This window comes from Scyliorhinus canicula, chromosome 8 (genome assembly GCF_902713615.1).
Source record: "Scyliorhinus canicula chromosome 8, sScyCan1.1, whole genome shotgun sequence".
NCBI lineage: Eukaryota > Metazoa > Chordata > Chondrichthyes > Carcharhiniformes > Scyliorhinidae > Scyliorhinus > Scyliorhinus canicula.
In genome coordinates, this window is record NC_052153.1 from 192,122,074 (window position 1) to 192,139,277 (window position 17,204).

Here is a 17,204-nt window from a genome sequence, read left to right on the forward strand (position 1 = left end):
TGCTGGAGGAGGTGCTGACGACAGGGGGACTGCAGAAGGGGGTAGTATCGGCAGTTTACGGGGCTATTTTGGAAGAAGATAAGACGCCGCTGGAAGGGATCAAGGCAAAGTGGGAGGAGGAGTTCAGAGAGGGCATGGAGGGGGGGTTCTGGTGTGAGGTGCTCCGGAGAGCGAATGCCTCCACCTCGTGCGCGAGGTTGGGGCTGATACAGCTGAAGGTGGTGTACAGAGCGCACTTCTCGAGGGCAAGGGTGAGCCGGCTCTTTGAGGGGGTAGAAGATGTGTGAGAACATTGCCGGGGGGGGGGAATCACCTTCATATGTTTTGGTCCTGTCCAAAGCTGGAGGATTACTGGAAGAAGGTTTTTAGGGTAATCTCTAAAGTGGTGCACGTGAAACTGGACCCGGGTCCTTAGGAGGCCATATTCGGGGTGTCGGACCATCCGGGGTTGGAAACGGGTACGGAGGCAGATGTTGTAGCTTTCGCCTCGTTGATTGCCCGAAGGCAGATCCTGTCGGGATGGAGATCAACCTCTCCATCCTGTGCCCTGGCATGGCGGGGGGACCTCCTGGAATTCTTGACTCGTGAGAAGGTTAAGTTTGAACTGAGAGGAAGGCTGGAGGGGTTCTACAATTCATGGGCGTTATTCACTATGCACTTTCAAGAATTGGATAACATCAAACATTAGTTGGGGGGGGGGGGGGGGGGGGGAGAGACTGTATGTGTTAATGGTGACTATGGGCGATTCCTGATTCCTTTTTATTTGTTTATGTTAACATGCGGGCTAATGTTTGGGGGTTTGGTGGGAGGATGGGATCGTTGTTATTGATATGGGGATTGACATTATATTCATTACTGATTATTGTTTATTGTTGGTGGGTGCAAAGTTGGGAGAAAATGTGAAAAAGGAGAATAAAAATATTTTTTTTACAAAAGCAGAGAGGGACAAGAGTCTCTGGAGTGTGTTCAGGAAATCCTTCGACAGAAATGTGTTTCCAGTCCAACAAGGCAGGAGGCACTGTTGGACCTGGTTCTTGGAAATGAGGTGGGCCGGGTAGATCATTTTGGGGACAGTGATCACTGGATCACAAGGTTTAGGCTGAACATGGAAAAAGACAAAGAACACTTCCAGAGTACAAATAATTAACTGGGGTGGGCGGGGGGGGGGGAAGCCACCTTCAATTTATTCCGTTCAGATCTGTTCGCATTCCATTAAAGTTAAAGGTTGGCTGGGGAAAAGGTAGCTGGGCAATGGGTACCTTCGTCGAGGATTCAGGAGCAGTCATTTTGTACATCGGAAGGGACAGGTCTGGCAAACAAATCCACAGCACCCCGGGGTGACAAAAGAGATAGAGAAGGAAAAAGTGTGTTTATGGAAGATGTCAGGTAGAATATATAACGGAGTATCAGACAAATAGACTGGCAGTTAAGATAAAAGGGAATCCCAAAGTCTTCTATGGGCATACTGGTAAAGGTTAGGTGGGATTACAGGAATGGAGCAGAGGCATGGGCCGATGGAGGGTGCCATGCAGACTTGATGGGCCGAAAGGCCTCTTTCTGCATTGTATTAAAAAGAAGTAGCAAAAATGACAAAAGGAAGAGTATGGCTGAGGAGGGACCAAGAAGAGGATTTACACATGGTGGCAAGGGGCGTGGCTGAGGTATTAAATTAATACTTTGCATCTGTCTTTACCAAGGGAGAAGATGCTATCCAGGCCATGGTGAAAGGGGAGGTAATTCAGACACTAGATGGATTGGAAACTGAACAGGAGGTGAGATTGGACAGGCTGCCTGCACTTAGGAGTTGATAAGGTAACGGAACGGGATGAGAAGTACCCTAGGATACTGAGGGGAGCGAAAGTGGAAAATTATGGCCAGTGCTCCGCAATTTCCAGTTTTCCTGAGGCTCAGGGCTGGGTGCCAGAGAATTGCAAGCGTTACACCCTTGTTCAAAAAAGGGTAGAAAGAAAAGCCTAGAAACAACAATTGAATCATTTTAGCTTGGGTGATGGGAAACCTCCAGAAACAACAATTCAGGATTTAGTTAATAGTCACCTGGACAAATGCAGGTTCATGAAGGGAAAGCTGCACGGATTTCTGAAAGAGAAAGTCATGTTTAACTAACTTGCTGGAGTTCTTTTTGATGAGGTAACAGAGAGGGACTTCCGTAAGGTTATTTGATCGAGCGCCCCACTTGCGAGCAAAGGTCTGGAATAAAAGGGACAGTAGCAACATGGATAGGGAATTAGCTGGGTAACAGGAGACAGAGTGTAATGGTTAATGGACGTTTTCCAGGCTGGAGGAAGGTTTGTAGTTCCCCAACGGTCAGTGTTGGCACCTTTGCCTTTCCTAAAATATATTAATGACCTTGAACTTGGTGTACAGCGGGCAATTTCAAAGTTTGCAGACGATACGAAACTTGGCAACGTTGTGACCCATGAGGAGGACAGTGTAGAACTTCAAAAGGGACTGAGACAAGTTGAAGGAGTGGGCGGGCAGGTGGCGGATGACGTGTCAATTGGGAGAAGTTTGAAGAAGATATAATAATCTTTATTATTGGTCACAAGTAGACTTACATTAACACTGCAATGAAGTTACTGTGAAAAGCCCCTAGTCGCCACACTCCGGCGCCTGTTCGGGTACACTGAGGGAGAATTCAGAATGTCCAATTCGCCTAACAGCACATCTTTCGGGACTTGTGGGAGGAAACCAGAGCACCCGGAGGAAACCCACGCAGACACGGGGAGAACGTGCAGACTCCGCAGAGAGAGTGACCCAAGCCGGGAATCAAACCCAGGTCCCTTGCGTGTGAAGCAACCGTGCTAACCACTGTGCCGCCATGGAGACAGTGTGAAATAGAGGTACAATTCTAAAGGGGGTGCAGGAACAAGAGGGACTTGGGTGTACAGTATGCAGGTACAACAATACATTAGGCTGGCAAACAGTACATTGGTGATTTCTGCAAGGGGAATGGAATATAAAAACAGCAAACTTTTACTTCAGCTGTACAGGGCCCTTGATGAGACCACATCTAGAATACGGTATACAGTTTTGGTCTCCTTATTTGAAAAGGGTTAGAATTGAATCAGAGAAGGTTTGCTTGATTCATTCCTGGCTGGACAGTTTGGGCTTATACCCACTGGGCCTTAGATAGCCGAAAGGGCATTATCGAAACAGGGGATTTGCCAGAGTGCGTTACAGAAGGATGTTTCCTCTTGTGAGAGAGAATAGAACTGGGGACATGGTTTGCAAATAAAGGGGCCGTCCTTTTCAGATGGACTGGGGTGTTAGTCTGTGGAAATCCCTTCCCCAGAGTGTAGAGAGGGCTGGGTCAGTGAATATTGTCAGGAATCAGATGGACAGATTCCCGATTGACAACATAGCCCAGGGTTATGGGGGTGGGGGGGGGGGGGGGGGGGTCAGACAAAGAACAAAGAAAAATTACAGCACAGGAACAGGCCCTTCGGCCCTCCAAGCCTGCGCCGATCCAGATCCTCTATCCAAAACTGTCGCCTATTTTCTAAGGATCTGTATCCCTCTGCTCCCTGCCCATTCATGTATCTGTCTAGATACATCTTAAATGACGCTATCGTGCCCGCCTCTACCACCTCCACCGGCAATGCGTTCCAGGCACCCACCACCTTCTGCGTAAAGAACTTTCCACGCATATCTCCCTTAAACTTTTCCCTTCTCACCTTGAACTCGTGACCCCTAGTAATTGAGTCCCTCACTCTGGGAAAAAGCTTCTTGCTATCCACCTTGTCTATACCTCTCATGATTTTGTAGACCTCAACGAGGTCCCCCCTCAACCTCTGTCTTTCTAATGAAAATAATCCGAATCTAATCAACCTCTCTTCATAGCTAGCGCCCTCCATACCAGGCAACATCCTGGTGAACCTTCTCTGCACCTTCTCCAAAGCATCCACATCCTTTTGGTAATGAAATGAAATGAAAATCGCTTATGGTCACGCTTCAAATGAAGTTACTGTGAAAAGCCCCTAGTTGCCACATTCCGGCGCCTGTTCGGGGAGGCAGTTACGGGAATCGAACCGTGCTGCTGGCCTGCTTTCAAAGCCAGCGATTTAGCCCAGTGTGCTAAACGACCAGAACTGTACGCAGTATTCCAAATGTGGTCGAACCAAAGTAACATGACCTGCCAACTCAATACCCCTTCCGATGAAGGAAAGCGTGCCATATGCCTTCTTAACCACTCTATCGACCTGCGCAGCCACCTTCAGGGTACAATGGACCTGAACACCCAGATCTCTCTGTACATCAATTTTCCCCAGGGCTTTTTCATTTACCGTATAGTTGGCTCTTGAATTGGATCTTCCAAAATGCATCACATCGCATTTGCCCGGATTGAATTCCATCTGCCATTTCTCCAATCTATCTATATTCTGCTGTATTCTCTGACAGTCCCCTTCACTATCGCACTATCCCCTTCAGACATTAAAGTGAAGTCGAGACCACAACCAGATCAGCCATAATCCTATTGAATAGTTGTGCAGGTTTGATTAGGCTGAATGGTCTACTCAAGGGGGCAAACAAAGCCTTGATTTAACATTAGTCTGAAAGAGGGCACCTCCAACAGTGCAGCACCCCCTCAGTATTAAACTGAGCCAGCTCAGGCCTGTGAAGCAAGTGGTGTTCCTGGCTCCGAGGCCTGACAGACACAGTATCAGAGCAGCTTCAGAGTGTTTGTGACGTGGCCGGAGAAACTGAGGTCATCCGTTAAATCCCCACTACAGGTGAGGTGCATTCAATCTATCTGGTCACTTATAGACTGTGGGGAATCATCAGCAAATACTGCCGGATGGTCATCTTGTGAGAGAGAATAGAACTGGGGACATGGTTTGCAAATAAAGGGGCCGTCCTTTTCAGATGGACAGGGGTGTTAGTCTGTGGAAATCCCTTCCCCAGAGAGGATTATTGGCATTCAATACGGAGAAGTTTGAAGAAGATATAATAATCTTTATTATTGGTCACAAGTCGGCTTACATTAACACTGCAATGAAGTTACTTTGAAAATCCCCTAGTCGCCACATTCCGGGGCCTGTTCGGGTACACTGAGGGAAAATGCAGAATGTTCAATTCACCTAACAGCACGTCTTTTGGGACTTATGTAAGGAAACCGGAGCACCCGGAGGAAATCCATGCAGAGGATAAACGGTGCAAGAATTAAATACCCTCAGTTTTTCCCTGCACTCCATGGGTTGGGGAGGAAAGGAATAATTGGAACCAGCCAGTGCTCCTGCTCCCTATTCAGCTGTGCGCATGATTTTCCTTTCGATGGGGTCTGAGGGAAGCAGTGTGGGTTCTATGAAAATCACATGTAGGTCAGCCAGGGTATGCGTAACCCATTGATGACAATCCGGCAGTGTTTGCTGATGATTCCGCACAGTCTATAGGTGACCAGATAGATTGAATGCACCTCACCTGTAGTGGGGATTGAACAGATGACCTCTGGTGCACTGCTGCAAGACAAAAACAAGTGACTCTAACCCCCCCCCCCAACCACCAACGCCGCCCGCCATTAAATATCAGCACACCCGACAACAGGGGCTGAGCTGGGGTCCGCCGAGCTATCTACAGCCGCTGCTCTAACAGTTTGACAGAAAACAGACAACAGAATTCACTGCACCCTTAATTTTTAAAAATAATGCCCCCCCCCCCGCCAATATAAATGACAATGTCTGAAGCGTTGGATGATCTTACCCAAGTGGTGGGTCTCCTCCCTCAGCTTCATGCTGGTGGCGAATGCTTCTGGTGACACCTTCTTTCGGGAATCCAGCCTGACCTGAAGGTCCGCCAGACTCGCCACCAGCTTGTCCAGCGCAGAGCCCGGCGTCGCGTCCTGCGTCACGCGGAGTGAGTACAGGGTCGCAGCGAATCCCGAGCCGTAGGAGAACAGACCAATCCTCTGGCCAGCGAGCTGCTGGGCAGAGCGCCTGTGGGACGAGAAACTGGCGTCACTCACTGCCGAGAGTACCAGCGGGCGCAGAGCGGGTCAGGGAGCTGAGGCACGGGTAGGGGGAGCGGGTCAGGGAGCTGAGGCACGGGGGGGGGAAAGAGAGAGGTCAGGGAGCTGAGGCACGGGTAGGGGGGAGCGGGTCAGGGAGCTGAGGCACGGGGCGGGGGGCGGGTCAGGGAGCTGAGGCACGGGGCGGGGGGGGGGGGGGGAGAGAAGAGCGGGTCAGGGAGCTGAGGCACGGGTAGGGAGAGCGGGTCAGGGAGCTGAGGCACGGGTAGAGGGAGCGGGTCAGGGGGCGGGTCAAGGAGCTGAGGCACGGGGGGGTGAAGAGAGAGCGGGTCAGGGAGCTGAGGCACGGGTAGGGGGAGCGGGTCAGGGAGCTGAGGCACGGGGGGGGTGGGGGTGGAGCGGGTCAGGGGGTGGGTAAAGGAGCTGAGGCACGGTGGGGGGGGGGTGGGAGGGGAGAGTGGGTCAGGGAGCTGAGGCACGGGGGTAGGGGGGGGAGAAGAGCGGGTCAGGGAGCTGAGGCAGGTGGGGGTGGAAAGAGGGGACGGAGGAGGGTACTTACTGGCCCAAGATGGCGGATAGGCAGCCATAGACGGAAGGCGTGTACATGTTGCCATTCTGGTTGGAGACCATCAGCGAGGGTTGTGTCTTCTGCTTAAAGATGTCGGCGCTCGCCTTCAGGAAAGCTTTCTCCACGTCCCGGTCAAAGTATGTGTCCTCCAGCTTTACATCTCTGCGAATGAAACAGGGAGCACCTTAATCCCAGAATGAGGTTCGAAGGGTTAAATCCTGAGTACCGATTGCATCGGCTAGCGTGGACCTCTCCTTGAGAATAGCTGATTACTGGTTGATGCGATTGAGGCCATTACAAATATTAAGGGAATTAATAAGATTATCATGATGGGTTTGGAAAGCTGGGTCTAGAAAGGTATAGACTTGGGCAAGATCTTAGCAACGAGGAGAGGTTGGATAAACTTGGCTTGATCTCACTGGAACAATGGAGGTTGAGGGGCGACCTGATAGAGGTCTACAAAATTATGAGGGGCATAGACAGAGTGGATAGTCAGAGGCTTTTCCCCAGGGTAGAGGGGTCAATTACTAAGAAGCATAGGTTTAAGGTGCGAGGGGCAAGGTTTAGAGGAGATGTACGAGGCAAGTTTTTTTACACAGAGGAACTCGCTGCTGGAGGAGGTGGTGGAAGCAGGGACGATAGTGACGTTTAAGGGGGAGTCAAGACAAATACATGAATAAGATGGGAATAGAGGGATACGGACCCCGGAAGTGTAGAAAATTTTAGTTTAGAGGGGCAGCATTGTCGGGGCAGGCTCGGAGGGTTGAAGGGCCCGTTCCTGTGCTGTACTTTTCTTTGTTCTTTTAAGGTAGACCTCCTAGCCGCTGACTTCTCCGGGAATCAGTACTTGGCTGACAGGAAGATAGCAAAGCCACTCACCTGAAGGCCTCAAGGCCAGCGAAGGTACCACTCTGGGTGTTGGGGTTGGGGTCACGCAGGAAATCGTCGAGAAGCAGCCGGCCCACAGATTTCTGGACCAGTTTGCAGTAGGGGGTGTGGAACACCATGTAGTTAAAGTCCTGCAGAGTAAAGCGAGCATCGCTACCCTCTGTGGGGAAAAAAAGGGCAACAGATTACTGATGTGGGCCAGAGATTGAATTCATTTGGGCCCAGTGTCAGCACCAAGTGCTCCCGTGTGGGAAACAGTGCAGTCAACTCCACAATCGAATCACATTTCCATAGGAAGGATAGATATCAGGCATAAAGGAGCAACTGGTGCAGCCAGCACGTCCCATACACTCGGGATTGCCTCATGTTTCAATTAAAACCATCACAATAAATCAGAAGACCTAATGGAATGTTAGTCTCAATATCAAAGGGGGCTGGATTACAAACAGTACTAAATGTTTCAGTTGTATAAATTTAGTTTGATAATGCGTACACTCCATCTCAAACAAACATCGGCAGACATCCAGTATTTACAATTTGGGTAACAGGGTAAAATGGTCTCTATGCACGTCAGACCCAGCTGATGTGGAAAATCAGTTCAATGGTTTTCCTCGTACATGGTTGGTAGGATAGAATGAGCTTTATTCTGTATCGAACCCCGTGCTGTACCTGTCCTAGGATTGTTTGATGGGGACAGTGTAGAGGGAGCTTTATTCTGTATCGAACCCCGTGCTGTACCTGTCCTGGGAGTGTTTGACGGGGACAGTGTAGAGGGAGCTTTACTCTGTATCTAACTCCGTGCTGTACCTGTCCTAGGAGTGTTTGATGGGGACAGTGTAGAGGGAGCTTTACTCTGTATCTAACCCTGTGATGTACCTGTCCTGGGAGTGTTTGATGGGGACAGGGTAGATTGAGCTTTGCACTGTGATGGACTTGCTTTTGGAGTAACTGATTCTGAATAAATGCTCCACGCTCAAAGTTCATGGGCAGCATGGTGGCACAGTGGTTAGCACTGCTACCTCGCAGCACCAGGGACCCGGGTTCAATTCCAGCCTTGGGTGACTGTGTGGAGTTTGCCCGTTCTCCCTGTGTCTGCGTGTGGGTTTCCTCCGGGTGCTCCCGCTTCCTCCGGATTGGCAATGCTAAATTGCGCCTTAGTGTCCTACGGTGTGCAGGTTAGGTTATGGGGATAGGGTGGGTGGCTCTTTCGAAGGATCGGTGGAGACTCGATGGGCCCAAAAGCCTCCTTCTGCACTGTCGAGATTCTATGAATAACCCTCCTGCCACCTTTCGGTGGATAATTCTGAGGAAATTATTTTCAATATGCAAAGACACCGACAATATCTCATCACCAGTTGTGATTGGTTTGCAAACTGTTTTCATCGAGGGGTGGGGAGAGATGCAAGGGTCAAACTGCCCCAGCAGGGGGCACCTGGGAATCAGTAAGATTGACTGGAGTCATTTTGTCAAGGTCCCCCCCAATCCCAGGCAGCTGAACACAGTGACTCACCTTTCTGTTTCTGTGCCTGGTACTTGTTGCAGTAAACGCTGTAGCAATGGTCCAGCGCACTGAGGTAGCATTGAATCGAAAGTTTCCCATCCACCACAGGGTACTCTGACACCATGTCCGGCTTGTAGAAATCATACGCGTGCTGCATGTGCGTTCCCCGCAGACCTACGAATGATGGATACAGTCAGCCATCGCATTCACAAACCTTGGGACGCTGAAGACAGCGAACAACCATCCAGCAGCGCGCACACAGCTCATTCACATCGTGCTGAATGAGAGATAGAGCGCTGATGTGCCCTCACCTCTCAAGTCAGGTCACGGCTTCAAATCCCACTCCAGATATTCAAATAGATACTCAAACACATAACCTAGGTTAGCACTCCAGTGCAGCACTGAGGGAGTGCTGCACTGTTGGAGGTACTGCCTTTCAGAATGCATGTTGAACCGTCTGCCCTATCAGGTAGATGTCAGAGATCTAACTGAAAGGAACAGGACCTTTTTCCTTGCCCTCGCTAATATTTATCCCTCAGCCAAGAACAGAAATTAATTGCCGGGTTTCCGACATTACAAGTCAAGACGAGGCAAGACCATAAGACATCGGAGCAGAATGAGGCCACTCGGCCCATCGAATGAGATCATGGCTGATCTGATATAACCCTTTCCCGCCTTATCCCCATAACCCTCGATTCCCTCACTGATTAAAAATCTGTCTGTCTCAGCCTTGAACATACTTATCGACCCAGCTTCTACAGTAAAGAATTCCACAGATTCACTCCCCTCAGAGAGAAGAAATTCCTCCTCAGCTCTGTCTCTGGTCACTGTGCGGACTCTGCATGTTCTCCCCGTGTTTGCATGGGTTCCTCCCTCAGTCCAAAGATGTGCAGGTTAGGTGGATTGGCCATTCTAAATTGCCCATAGTGTCCAAAAAGGTTAGGTGGGGTTACTGGGGTAGGGTGGAGGCGTGGTCTTAGGTAGGGTGCTCTTTCCAAGTGCAAACTTGATGGGCCAAATGGCCTCCTTCTTGTAAATTCTATGATTCTGTGATTAAATGGGCAACCCCTTACTCTGAGATTATCCCCTCCGGTCAGAGACTCTCCCACAAGAGGAAACAACCTCTCAGCATCGACCCCGTCAAACCTCCTGAGAATAAACGATATGTCTCAATAAGGTCGCCTCTCATTCTTCTAATCTCCAATGAGAAAGCGGGAGTGGGATACTGACTTTTCATGATCAGCCTAGATCATATTGAATGGTGATGCCGACTCAAAAGACACCTATTTTCTATGTTTCAATACGATCGCCTCCAATTCTTCTAAACGAGCACAGGCCCAACCTACACAACCTCTCCTCAATATAAAATCCCTCCACACCCGGGATCAACCTAGTGAACCTTCTCTGCACTGCCTCCAATGCCGGGATTTCCATAGACAAGGGACCAAAACTGTTCACAGTATTCCAGGTGTGGTCTAACTAGTCCCTTGTATAGTTTTAGCAGGACTTCCCTATTTTTATAATCCATTCCCTTTGAAAAAGATTGCAAAATACACCATAGAAAGTGAGTTTCTAAACTCCTCAGCACAGCCCTGAACAGTGTGCAGATTATTGTCCATTGAATAAATAAGGCAGGAATCAGAGAAAACAGAAAAACAAATCGCACAAAGCTTCAAATTGCGGACTAATGCAAATTAACAGAATCTTAAACCAGACTCGGCTGTTTAACGGAATGAGGTGTAATATCACCACCTGCTGGTATTGAAACAGAAATGCAACAGTTGTTTCTGCCTCCTTGACCCCAGATTGCAGGGGATTATTTGGGGGAGGAGGGGTGCTGTGTGCAGGTTCGCTGCTGTGTTTCTGTGGTCCAGCAGTGATTACATATCAAAGGTATTGTGTGGGCTGTAATGGGTTTCAGAATCGTCTTCGATTGTGAAAGGCGGTGTTGAAATGCAACTCATTGCTATTATTAATTAGCCTGCACGTATTTTGAAAGATGCTGGAGGCCTTGCTGGGAAGCTGAAGGCACCGTGTACCCTGTATTCATGGAGTTCTGTGCACTGACGTACCTCGCTCAAATCCCAGTGGAGCATTGGGACCGACCAACATTGCGATGGCACCCGCACCACCTGTGGGACGGGCGCTCCCAGTAGCGTAGACGGCGATATCACCAGCAACAACCAGTGCGTAGCGCCCTGCAAAGTCAATGACAGCACAAGAGTGGGTCAAATTCAACTGACAATACCGTAAGGTGCCCCCCACACCCCTCAAACAGCAATAAGTCACATCTCACAACAACATAAACATATCATGAATACAGCGTCGGAATGGCATTTTCCAAACCACAGCCACCAAAACAATCCTCCGACTAAAATGTGCAACCTCGTATTGATCTATACACAGCCATCATAGGTGATGTAGGTGTGTGTATGATTGACACATACATCCCCTTGTCTCTAGGAGGATATATCTGCTGGGAGAACGTGTCAGCTCTGGGAGATATCTGTACCCACGTTAGGGTGGCACAGTGGTTAGCACTGTTGCTTCACAGCTCCAGGGACCAGGGTTCAATTCCAGCCTCGGGTGGCTGTCTGTGCGGAGTCTGCACGTTCTCGCTGTGTCTGCGTGGGTTTCCTCCGGGTGCTCCGGTTTCCTCCCACAGTCCAAAGGTGTGCAGGTTAGGTGGACTGGCCGTGCTGAATTGCCCCCTAGTGTCCAAAAGGTTAGGTGGGGTTACTGGGATAGGGTGGAGGTGTGGGCTTAGGTGGGATGTTCTTTCTATGGGCCGGTGCAGACTCGATGGGCCGAATGGCCTCCTTCTGCACTTTAAATTCTAGGAATAAATTCTACAAAACTGATTGTACGTGAAAAATATTGAATTGGCCGCCATAATTTGACAAGTGCTGCAAACATGAAAGGCTCATTAATAAGGCAAGTACGTCCCGTTGAATCCATTCCCCCGAGAGTGGATCAAACCCAAGCTAGCATTTCACAAAGCTGAGAGAGAGGAAAGGGTTTCTGAACCGTGGCCAGGGGGGTATGGACTCACCATCCCAGGAACTGGATTCCACCCAGTTGACAGAGTTGAAGAGTGCAGCGGTTCCCCCGTAACAGGCGTTGGTGGTGTCGATGCCCTCAATGTCTGTGTTCCCAGATTCCTCAAATAGCTGCATAAGGACAGTCTTCACCGCCTTGGACTTGTCGATAATGGTCTCCGTTCCCACCTCCAGCCGCCCGATGCTCTCGTACGGGAGGTTGTTCCTCTCCATCAGCCGGTGTACAGCGGTCAGGCACAGGGAGTTGATGTCCTCGCGGTCGGAGCAGAAGCCCATCCTCGACTGCCCCAGGCCCACGGTATACTTGCCCGCGTCAACTCCATCAAACTTCTCCAGCTCGGTCTGCTCCACGAACTGAGACGGGAAGTAGATTTCCAGGGCAAGGATTCCAACATCCTTGGGCCAGCCGGCTTCAGCATTGGCAGGAAGTGATCCAGGCATCGTGGAAAGACTGCAGAGAAAGGAAAATCACTGTAAAAAAGTGTCTCGGAGATAATTGCTCAACAAAAACATTCACAGATCACCAAACGATGAATTATGAGTTACATAAACTGGGTTCAGATTTCCTGCAATATAAAAATTGCCCCAGTGAGAATCAGCACCTTCAGTAACTGTCCCCCAGTGAGCGTCAGCACCCTCAGGAACTGTGTCCCAGTGAGATCAGCACCTTCAGGAACTGTGTCCCAGTGAGAGTCAGCACCCTCAGGAACTGTGTCCCAGTGAGAGTCAGCACCTTCAGGAACTGTGTCCCAGTGAGAGTCAGCACCCTCAGGAACTGTCCCCCAGTGAGAGTCAGCACCTTCAGGAACTGTCCCTCAGGGAGAGTCAGCACCTTCAGGAACTGTCCCTCAGGGAGAGTCAGCACCCTCAGGAACTGTCCCCCAGTGAGAGTCAGCACCTTCAGGAACTGTCCCCCAGTCAGAGTCAGCACCTTCAGGAACTGTCCCCCAGTGAGAGTCAGCACCTTCAGGAACTGTCCCCCAGTGAGAGTCAGCACCTTCAGGGACTGTCCCCCAGTGAGAGTCTGCACCTTCAGGAACTGTCCCCCAGTGAGAGTCAGCACCTTCAGGAACTGTCCCCCAGTGAGAGTCAGCACCTTCAGGAACTGTCCCCCAGTGAGAGTCAGCACCTTCAGGAACTGTCCCCCAGTGAGAGTCAGCACCTTCAGGGACTGTCCCCCAGTGAGAGTCTGCACCTTCAGGAACTGTCCCCCAGTGAGAGTCAGCACCTTCAGGAACTGTCCCTCAGGGAGAGTCAGCACCTTCAGGAACTGTCCCCCAGGGAGAGTCAGCACCTACAGGAACTGTCCCTCAGTGAGTGCCCACTCCCTGATTAATTGTCACGTATACATGAGGGTACATAATGAAAATAGATAAACATAGACAGTGGGCGAAGCATACAGTATAAGTGCTGAAACTGCAGAGAATGTGTGTAGGAAGATCAGTTCGTCCATAAGACGGCCATTCCGGAGTCTAGTAACAGCGGGGAAGAAGCTGATTTTGAATCAGTTTGTGCGTGTTCTCAAACTTTTGTATCTTCTGTCTGATAGAAGAAGTTGGAAGAGAGAATAGCATGGGTGGGAGGAGTCTTTGACTATAACCCAGTTACATGTCTGTACATTCAACACCGGTCAGATTCAGCATGTCTGTGCATGAATAAGAGTCACATGATTCATTTCTCACTCTACAACACCAGACGCAATTGCGCAAGGATAGCGACCGTGTTCAAAAGCAATCCCTGCAGTGCCATTCAGAATTCGATATTGGGTGAATGGGGACTGGGTGTGATTAAAGTGAATCATAGCTCTCCTCCACAAACCTCCCTCGCTCGCCTCTGGTGAAGACGCCGCAGCTGTAGGGATCATGGCACCTGGGTGCCACCTGCCTCGTTCACAAGGATGATCCCTGGAATGAAGAACTTGTCGTGTGAGGAACGGTTGAGGACTCTGGGTCTGTACTCGTTGGAGTTTAGAAGGATGAGGGTGGATCTTATTGAAACTTACAGGATACTGCGAGGCCTGGATAGAGTGGATGTGGAGAGGATAAGACCATAAGACATAGGAGTGGAAGTAAGGCCATTCGGCCCATCGAGTCCACTCCGCCATTCAATCATGGCTGTTGGGCATTACAACTCCACCTACCAGCATTCTCCCCGTAGCCCTTAATTCCTCGCGACATCAAGAATTTATCTATCTCTGCCTTGAAGCCATTTAGCGTCCCTGCCTCCACTGCACTCCGCGGCAATGAATTCCACAGGCCCACCACTCTCTGGCTGAAGAAATGTCTCCGCATTTCTGTTCTGAATTTACCCCCTCTAATTCTAAGGCTGTGCCCACGGGTCCTCGTCTCCTCGCCTAACGGAAACAGTTTCTTTGCGTCCACCCTTTCTAAGCCATGTATTATCTTGTAAGTTTCTATTAGATCTCCCCTTAACCTTCTAAACTCCAATGAATACAATCCCAGGATCCTCAGCCGTTCATCATATGTTAGACCCGCCATTCCAGGGATCATCCGTGTGAATCTCCGCTGGACACGCTCCAGTGCCAGTATGTCCTTCCTGAGATGTGGGGCCCAAAACTGGACACAGTTTTCCACTTGTGGGGGAAAAACTAGAACCAGAGGACACCATCTCAGACTAAAGGGACAATCTTTAAAACAGAGATGAGGAGGAATTTCTTCAGACAGAGGGTGGTGAATCTGTGGAACTCTTTGCCGCAGAAGGCTGTGGAGGCCAAATCACTGAGTGTCTTTAAAACAGAGATAGATAGGTTCTTGATTAATCAGGGGATCAGGGGTTATGGGGAGAAGGCAGGAGAATGGGGATGAGAAAATATCAGCCATGATTGAATGGCGGAGCACACTCGATGGGCCGAGTGGCCTAACTCTGCTCCCAAGTCATTTGTTTGCGTGGTTCGGGGAGCAAGTGCCTGCTGGCAATTTAACCACAAGGAGCATCACAGCCAAGCTCAATTTCTATCTGGGCAGTCATTTCTCCCCTGCTAAAATGAGGCGGGGGGGGGGGGGGGGGGGGGGGGGGGGGGGGGGTGGATCTGCCATCCTCGGTCTCTCCTACACCGATTAACTAATTTAACACAATTCAGACCAAGCATCGCGTCTGCGAAATCCATCTACTCATGGACTTGGATCAGCTGAATCAATACGGCAGAGGGTACTTTTATCTCTGCAATGACTTGGCTCCCAGCTGTCGGTGGATTTGTCGGTGCCATTTCTATCCATCCACTCAGACACAGGGCAGGGCCCAGCCCCAGGGACAATGGATTAAACCCTACCCAGCGCAGTTCCACATCTGACTGCATAGAACCTGTGCCATGCACAAGGTCTAGTGCGAGCTGGCACGTTTAACAGAACATCAAAATGAAATGCGTTTATTGTCACAAGAAATGAAATTACTGTGAAAAGCCCTTGGTCGCCACATTCCGGCGCCTGTTCGGGGAGGCTGGTACGGGAATTGAACCCGCGCTGCTGGCCTGCCTTGGTCTGCTTTAAAAGCCAGCGATTTAGCCCAGTGTGCTAAACCAGCTACCAGTCGACTTCTCACAGAAAGGGGCGGCAAACTGTGGCTCAGAATGTAGAATTCATCACAGGCCCAGGGAGTGACAGAGAACACAATCTGATCATTCACTTACAGAACCAGTGCAGGCTGAAGGCATAGAACTGGAATCCACAGCCTGCAACACGTGCTTTGAGGAGGGCCCTGTGCTTTGAGGAGGGCCCTGTGCTTTGAGGAGGGCCCTGTGCTTTGAGGAGGGCCCTGTGCTTTGAGGAGGGCCCTGTGCTTTGAGGAGGGCCCTGTGCTTTGAGGAGGGCCCTGTGCTTTGAGGAGGGCCCTGTGCTTTGAGGAGGGCCCTGTGCTTTGAGGAGGGCCCAATCTGAACCAGGCTGGTCATACAGCCTCAGTGTAACCAAAGCACAGGGCCCTCCTCAAAGCACAGGGCCCTCCTCAAAGCACAGGGCCCTCCTCAAAGCACAGGGCCCTCCTCAAAGCACAGGGCCCTCCTCAAAGCACAGGGCCCTCCTCAAAGCACAGGGCCCTCCTCAAAGCACAGGGCCCTCCTCAAAGCACAGGGCCCTCCTCAAAGCACAGGGCCCACCTCAAAGCACAGGGCCCTCCTTAAAGCACAGACTTCACAGAATTTACAGTGCAGGAGGTTATTCGGTCCATCGAGTCTGCACTGGCCCTTGGAAATAGCACCTTACTTAAGCCCATGCCTCCATCCTATCCCCATAACCCAGTAACCCACCCTAATCCTTTGTACCCTAAGGGGCAATTTATCATGACCAAGCCACCTACCCTGCACATCTTTGGACTGTGGGAGGAAACCGGAGCATCCGGAGGAAACCCACACAGACACAGGGAGAACGTGCAGACTCCACACAGTCACCGGAGGCCGGAATTGAACCCGGGGGCAGCAGTGCTAACCAATGTGCCACCGTGCCGCTCATCATTAAACAACCTCCTTAAACACAGGCTGTCGGTATAGACTCAGGGTAACCCGTACACAGACCCTCCCTGAAACACAGGCTGTGTGTATATACAGACTCGGGGTAACCCGTACACAGACCCTCTCTAAAACACAGGCTGTGTGTATATACAGACTCGGGGTAACCCGCACACAGAATCTCTAAAATACAGGCTGTGCGTATGTACAGACTCGGGGTAACCTGTACACAGACCTTCCCTAAAACACAGGCTGTGTGTATACACAGACTCGGGGTAACCTGTACACAGACCTTCCCTAAAACACAGGCTGTGTGTATACACAGACTCGGGGTAACCTGTACACAGACCTTCCCTAAAACACAGGCTGTGTGTATACACAGACTCGGGGTAACCTGTACACAGACCTTCCCTAAAACACAGGCTGTGTGTATATAGAGACTCAGGGTAACCCGTACACAGACCCTCCCTAAAACACAGGCTGTGTGTATACACAGACTCGGGGTAACCTGTACACAGACTTTCCCTAAAACACAGGCTGTGTGTATACACAGACTCGGGGTAACCTGTACACAGACCTTCCCTAAAAGACACTCCATCAGCATCATTCACATGTATCACACTGCTGCCCCATGTCAAATTCCATCTCATTCACTTGTTAATTCCACCTTCAATTCTTCGTCTCTTAGAACCACGACAGCCAACATTTTGTGCGTGTCCCAGCACCCCGACACGGTGCAAAGACTG

At 50.3% G+C, this 17,204-nt stretch overlaps 1 protein-coding gene across 2 annotated transcripts in view; it reads right to left on the minus strand.

The window, feature by feature from the left end:
• Nucleotides 1-17,204, minus strand: part of hmgcs1 (3-hydroxy-3-methylglutaryl-CoA synthase 1 (soluble)) — a 71,599-nt gene that overhangs the window by 5,924 nt on the left and 48,471 nt on the right. For both annotated transcript variants that reach the window (XM_038805919.1, XM_038805918.1), the window contains exons 2-7: nt 11,993-12,450; nt 11,013-11,138; nt 8,950-9,114; nt 7,431-7,599; nt 6,543-6,713; nt 5,719-5,951 (exon numbers count right to left, since the gene is read on the minus strand). In XM_038805919.1, the coding sequence (XP_038661847.1) occupies nt 5,719-5,951; nt 6,543-6,713; nt 7,431-7,599; nt 8,950-9,114; nt 11,013-11,138; nt 11,993-12,440 (1,312 nt within the window). In that variant the 5' untranslated portion in view covers nt 12,441-12,450. The remainder of the gene's footprint in view (nt 1-5,718; nt 5,952-6,542; nt 6,714-7,430; nt 7,600-8,949; nt 9,115-11,012; nt 11,139-11,992; nt 12,451-17,204) is intronic.